Below are 7,045 nucleotides of genomic sequence, written 5' to 3' on the forward strand. Positions count from 1 at the left end.
TGGGCTGGCTTGTCTCGTCTTGTCTTGACCTGGACTGTCCCTGCAAATCAACCCACAGCATCATCACCACTCACTACTAGTCCTAGTCACTGTAAGGAGTCTGGGTCTCGTTTCGCCTCGCCTCGCCTGGTCTGGTCTGGTCTCATTCGCACAAGACGTGGCATTCGCTTTATTCTCTGCCATCCTAAGTACTTGATTATCAAGTCTTCCATGTCTCTTACCAAAGCTCGTCTGTCCTCCACACCAATTTATTCCCTTATTTCCCCTCCATCTCTTCCGTCTTCTTTTACTTCCTCTTCCACTCTCTTGATCTGTGGTTGACTCTCAAGACGCAAACGCAAAAGACCCTTGCTCGGTTGCCAGACAACACCCCGCCTCAACATCGTATCGTCGCAGTACGCCGCCGCTAGAGTCGACTACGTCGTCATCGGCGTTATCGCAGATATCCGATAACAAACGACTGCCCCTCATCATCATACGCATTCATACCGATAGCCATATTCAGACCTAGCCGCTCTCAGCTCAGTCTCTCTCGCCCTCTCTAGCTTCCTCCGCGGCCAACTTTCGTTATTCGGCCCTCGCTCTCATTTCCACTCTTACTCATACTCTCAATCTCAATCTTACTCTTCCCGCAACAACTCTCAGTCTACTTACCCTGCCTCGGCGTCCGGGGTGCTGTGGTCTCATGACCACAACCGTTCTGCGTCCCCGATCACCGCTCTGTGACTGCAGCGTGCTACCAATACTACTAGTCCAACACTCATATAATACGAATACACTTACCCATCCATCTCTTACGTGGGCATTCGTGCAATCAGTCTTCTGCCTGTCTTGCTCCCTAAACTTTCGTGCTGTTCAAGACCTACTCACGACGACAACGACGACAACATCTCCCTTTGCAACTTCAGTAAGCTGCAGCTGAGGTTGTGTTCTGCGCGCGACTCGCTCTCGGGTGAGCCAACATCGCCGACATCACATCATATTCGGCACAATTGTCTCGCAATGGATCCTATGAATTACACCATGTCGAATAGTTACAGTCGGCCAAACGGTCACTACGATCCAGTGCATTCTGCTTCAGGCCCTTGGGTACCCCATCCGCTGTCACAAAACCCAGCTCCTTACCCATGGCCAGTACCAAACCCGAACCTACCTCACCTCTATTCACATCATGTTGGACCGCCTGCGCCTAACTCTGGTCCAGATACATATAGTCAACCTGCAGCTATGTTACCACCTCTCCAAAACCTGCCCGCTTCCGGTTCGTTTTCAGGCAACATGCATGGGCCAATATCACCACGATTCCACAGTCACCCTCAATCGTATCGCAGCAGTATGCCGCTCCCCGTTCCGCCAATACACGCAAGCACCGGCAGTCACAGCCACGACGCAGCGTTTGCAAACCAAATTCCAAGTAACACAGATATGGAGTGGCAGTCACATATACCGGGAAACCCAGGCCCGGAAGTCTATTCAATGCATCAATCGAATTACCCGTATGCTGATCCTGGCATGAATCACTTTGGCCACAACCACAACCACGGCAACGCTTACCTTCCACATTTTGTATCAGCCCCCCAGCCACCACCACCACATTTTCCAACGCCGACAAGACGAAATCATCCCTCAAGTGGCTCTCCTATCACCAGGGGGTTTGGCAGTATTCTTCCTTCCCCCAACAGTAAGCCCCTTTCAATTTTACCAACACATCAACTCCCCCTTTCAGTAGCACGAACTGCGGGTTTGCGGAACCTTGCTTGCTTTGTGCACGCCTTCAAGTGCTAATAATGCTGCTCTAGGACCTGCCCCTCCCTCGTCCGGATTTCGCAGAACCAACCCACGACAACGCAGATCAGCTTCATTGCGCAGCATGGCGGCAGAAGTCGGACGCGAGGATGGCGATGAAGAATCCTTTGGCATCGCAGAGTATGGACGTCGCAGTCCAGGTGGCTATTCAGAAGAAACGGAAGAGATGATGGTCCGGCATATGCAGATTGCCAGAGGCATGTCGAACAAGTTGGTGGCTTCAAAACTTACACTCCGATCGCTCCAGAGCGTCAAGCTTGAGGAGTTGCCCGAGGCAGATCGAAGTGAGAATTTCCTCGCAGGTAAAACAAGGCAGATGCTGACGATTTTTAGGTTGTGTCATTTGCTATAATGAGTATGGTGCCGAGACTCCTGAGGGTATCAACGAGGCCCCCCTTCGCTTGCCGAAATGTGGACATGTCTTTGGCGACCATTGCATCAAGAAGTGGTTTGAAGATTCGGATAGCTGTCCGTACTGCCGGGACAAGCTTCATTCAGAACCAAAGACACAGCCCGCTACTTCTACTAGAGCATTCGTAAACATGCTAAGATCCAGAGGCGTGCCCACTAGGTACGTAAAATCGAGTGTGGATCGCTCACTTGAGCAATCAGCTGATAGGTTAAGCAGTAGCTGGGGACCAGAAGAATTATCAGATATCATTCGTCTCGGATCTCACTATGCAGGAGGTCGACGAATCGACTCTCCGACTCGACACGCGTCGGCACAAACAGCAAGAAGATCGCCACCTACAGAAGGTGGTGAACACCAGCACCGACGGACTCGGGCACGCCACAGTAGTTCAAACACGCATGATGCTGCACCTTTGCCTGAAACCCGCAACCGAACAGCTTCCCGGGAAACGCCTACGCAGCCCGCTGCACCTGGCATTGAACTGCCCTCGATACGACAGCAAGTTGAACAATTGCCGGTGGAAGGACAGATCCAGGAATGGAGGCGGGGTAACGCCCAGGCTGCGAACGCGGTATCGACGACAACCCAAGATCCCAGTACAGAAACTCAATTGCCCCCCGCAGTCTTGCCAGAGCTATCTCCATTTCCTCCACAGGAGGCACGGGACCAGGACCGGATATCCAGGACTCTGCGAAACCCTTTGCAGGCACAGATTGGTTCGCCCTACGAAGGGCTTGGAAACAATGAAACCGCACCAGACATGCCTTACCGCTCAACTCAGGCATGGTAGTGGTGTCGTCGAGATCAACGATGACAACAGGTCTGCGAAATCGCAAATTGGACAGCTAGACGCAAGCAAAAGATGTATTCAGAGCGCACTTGAGGGAACACGATTAATAGCATGGAAGCTATCGACTCTTTGAGGCCACAGCCTCATCTCCTGCAACATGCTGAGCGGGTGCTATCTGAGGTTCCGAATCACAGATATGCAAGGACAGCATCCAACACGGATCGGCGTTGAGTTTGCGACAAGTTTATGAAATTGCACGAGGTTAATGATTTTTTGGACGGTGTTTCTGGTTGCTTTTATCAGGGCCACAAACTTACGGATACGGTTAATAGATGTCATTCTATGGGTCGAGAACAAGGGTGGAGGATCACTACAGTATCGAACTAGTGACCTATGAACGCATCGGAATTAGCGATATATTGGTTGACAGACAAGACATGAATGCACGTGTTGATAGGTAAATAAAGCATGGATGCAATGCGTGTATGGACACTCTGTACTGTACTGTACTGTGCTGTGCTGTGTTTCCAAGACAAGACCCTAGCTTGTTCCGTGGGGCTAAATGAAACGCTTGGTTCATTCCATCTCCGCTCCGCAAACGATACTAGAATAGAACTAGCGCAGCCCAAGAGCGGAGGATTTCATTGTATCGATGATGCCCCGTTGGAACGGCACGGCGTAATGTTGACCACCGGGTCGGAGCCATGTGCTGCGCGTCCGAGGCATCCATTCATATGTCTCTGACGGCTCGAGTCTGAGAGTCTCTAGTCTCAATAACCCGGGTCTTGGGATTCGGGGCATCCTATCCCCACCACATGTAAGATAGACGAATCGCTTATATACCGTTCCCTGTCTCCGTACCCCCTTGGCCTTTTGGTTAAGACGCGCAACACCCGCCCATGACAAGTGTTTGCTTTAAACTCGACGTGTACACGTAACTTGACTGCCATTCCACTCTCTCCCAGTACAAGTAAACACCTGAGATTGGGTTATCATGGGTTTGCCGTGGCAGATCATTACAGCGACCTCAGCTATAAGCAGCTTGTCTCTCGCCTGGTCGCGGGACAGTTGGTCTAGGTCCCAGCTCTTGGGACACTTTTCAATATTTTGGATTGCTGGGTTCGTTGTCTGGGGAGTGTGGGCGACATGGATATATCCATTCTTCGTATCGCCGCTGCGACATCTTCCAGGGCCTTCGGGCAACCATTGGTTCATGGGACAGTCAAAGAAGATCATGGCAGAGCCCTCGGGTGTACCAATGCGACAATGGTTAGTGAATACCTATTCAGGGTCGTATTTTGGGTGTGATAGCTGACGAACAAACACTTAGGGCCGCCGAAATTCCTAATGATGGACTCATTTGTTATCGTGGCTTCTTCAACCAAGAGAGGGTTATGGTATCATCACCCAAAGCATTGGCCGAAGTACTTGTCACCAATAGCTACGCTTTTCCGAAACCCAGTCACTTTCGATGGTCCATTGGCCGTATCCTTGGAGTCGGCATCTTACTTGCGGAAGGCGAAGAGCACAAGATGCAGCGCCGTAGCTTGACACCCGCGTTCGCCTTTCGTCACATCAAGAACTTATATCCCGTCTTTTGGCGCAAAGCCAGAGAAGTGACTAGAGCAATGATGGCAGAGTTCAATCAACAGGAAGAGACCAAAGTTGAGATATCCGGTTGGGCATCGCGAGCGACACTCGATATCATCGGCGTTGCTGGGATGGGACGGGACTTTGGCGCCATCAAGAACCCGGACAACACACTCGCTCAAACATACAGCAAGATTTTCAAGCCGTCTCGCCAAGCCCAGATCCTTGCTCTTGTTGGCATGATCATTCCCATGGAGTTTATCACCAAGCTGCCTTTCCGACGAAACGAGGATATATCCAAGGCTGCAAGCGATATTCGGGCAATCTGTCGAGATCTGATCCAGGAGAAGAAGGCAAAGATGGCCAACAAGGAGCAAGCTGACGTTGATATTCTCTCTGTGGCGCTTGAGAGCGGTGGTTTTACTGACGAGAATCTGGTCGATCAGCTCATGACATTTCTCGCTGCAGGACACGAGACAACAGCATCAGCCATGACTTGGGCAATCTACATGCTCTCACGATATAGCGATATTCAGACCCGGCTTAGAGAAGAGGTACGCGAACGTTTGCCATCAGTGGATTCGGATGTCGATATTACCAGCCTCGACATTGACCGCATGCCATATCTGAATGCAGTATGCAGCGAAGTTCTTCGATATTACGCCCCTGTACCTTTGACGATGCGCGATGCCGCATACGACACTACCATCCTGGGCCACCCAATTCGCCGCGGCACTCGAGTTGTCATAGTACCCTGGGCAACACATTTCGACCATGATCTTTGGGGTCCAGACGCAGACCAATTCAACCCAGACCGATGGCTCTCAGCAGATGGAGAAAATGGTGCCGATCGCAAAGCCGCAAGTGGGGGAGCGAGCAGCAACTACGCTTTCCTGACGTTCTTGCATGGGCCGCGAAGCTGCATCGGGCAGAGCTTCGCAAAGGCAGAGTTCGCTTGTCTTCTGGCAGCATGGATCGGTCGGTTCGAATTCTCGCTGGCGAATCCGGAAGAGATGGATGAGAAGAATGTGGAAATTCGGGGCGGTGTAACGGCCCGGCCCGCTAAAGGGATGCACGTCAAGGTTAAGGTTATCGGCGGATACTGAAATCAAATGCAAGGCATACATAGGTAGTGGCATGGTATAAGACCATGAATTAAGGGTCTTGAGGTTGCTATGTATTTCTAAGGTTATTGGGTAGGAACATTGGGACACAGTACAGGTGGAAAGTATGTTGGCGTTTATATGAAGTTTGTCCACATTGGATGTTAGATGTCGTAGTAGGAAAGACAGTGGGTAAGCCGGCAGAACGAGAAATGCAAAGAAATATCATGATATGAGTAAAGACAAATAACTGTCACATTTCCCGAGTCATTCAATTGCATCTCCATCCTGTATTGTTCTAGTTGACGGGTAATGATGGGACGAACGGGTGGTCAGCGTTAGCCTCCATAACGCTACCTTATAAGACAAGACAACTAATTAAATGGTATTCGGTAGTTGAGATTGATCCAACAGTGCCGAAGTAGAAACATAGTGTCTTGGTTATTGTATTGTAAAAAATATTACAACACACTCAATATCCAACCATTTCGACATATTGCAGATAAGAAATCCCCCGATTCTTAATACTGTTACAGGGTAGACCTATCGGATCGACTGCATAAGTGTAGTGATTGCTCAACTGCAGATGACTTGCCAGCTGGCAATGCAATGGATCATGGATGGGTCATTAAAGAGAAGTGGATAATGACGAAGGCGCTAACCAATGTGTGGCGGCCTGAATGAGGCCTCTAACTAATAAATTATGCCGGAGATCCATTGGAGCAGTTTTGATTAAAGTCCCAACGCCCTTGATAAAACAGGCCACTTACTCTCTCTTGCTTGGCTGGCTGGCTGCCCTGAGCTGTTAAACCTAGAGCTTGTCTGGCCTTGTCCTGTCTTGTCTTGAACTTGACTCTTGGTTCTTGCAACGTACATCTCAAACTAAAAGCTACCACCACTTAATCGAATCTCGCCTATCTATCTACTATCTACCTAATATCCTTACAGCATATACCCTACACACATAATCCAAGTCAAGCTTTTTGAGGATCGGATCGACCAAATTTGACGCCCAGACCTCTTAAGTCGCCGTGCCTCACAAAAGAAAAAGAAAGGCCCTCATTCAGCTCTCATCAGCACCAACAGAAGCCAAAAAGGGCCTCATAGATCGAATCTTGGACCCGCCTAAAATCTGAAGCTCAACCAACGACGTTGAACCCCAGCCACCGCCTGTTTAGCGGGCCGCGACCAAAACGGGTCCCCCCATGATAGGAAAGGAAGGCTGGAGCTCGGGTCCAGGTCCCCATTTCTTCGTTCCCGTTCCCGAAATCAAAACACCATCAAAACATCATCCTTAAAATTTAATCAATACCCTGACTAATTCGCATCGCAACGTCGGTAGAC

At 50.1% G+C, this 7,045-nt stretch overlaps 2 protein-coding genes across 2 annotated transcripts; both read left to right on the forward strand.

Annotated features, from left to right (window-relative positions):
- Window positions 1-1,023: 1,023 nt before the first annotated feature.
- FIESC28_08581 (uncharacterized protein) lies at window positions 1,024-3,008 on the forward strand (the record flags this gene model as incomplete). Its single annotated transcript, XM_031162719.1, has 4 exons — window positions 1,024-1,681; window positions 1,800-2,090; window positions 2,140-2,377; window positions 2,435-3,008. 4 exons carry the CDS (start codon window positions 1,024-1,026, stop codon window positions 3,006-3,008), a joined length of 1,761 nt encoding a protein of 586 aa, XP_031013205.1.
- A 1,234-nt stretch (window positions 3,009-4,242) lies between these two features.
- FIESC28_08582 (uncharacterized protein) lies at window positions 4,243-5,704 on the forward strand (the record flags this gene model as incomplete). Its single annotated transcript, XM_031162720.1, has 2 exons — window positions 4,243-4,277; window positions 4,339-5,704. The coding sequence occupies 2 exons, from the start codon at window positions 4,243-4,245 to the stop codon at window positions 5,702-5,704; spliced, it is 1,401 nt and encodes a 466-aa protein (XP_031013206.1).
- Window positions 5,705-7,045: the final 1,341 nt, after the last annotated feature.

This window comes from Fusarium coffeatum, assembly GCF_003316985.1.
Source record: "Fusarium coffeatum strain FIESC_28 chromosome Unknown BRIP53273_contig_203, whole genome shotgun sequence".
NCBI lineage: Eukaryota > Fungi > Ascomycota > Sordariomycetes > Hypocreales > Nectriaceae > Fusarium > Fusarium coffeatum.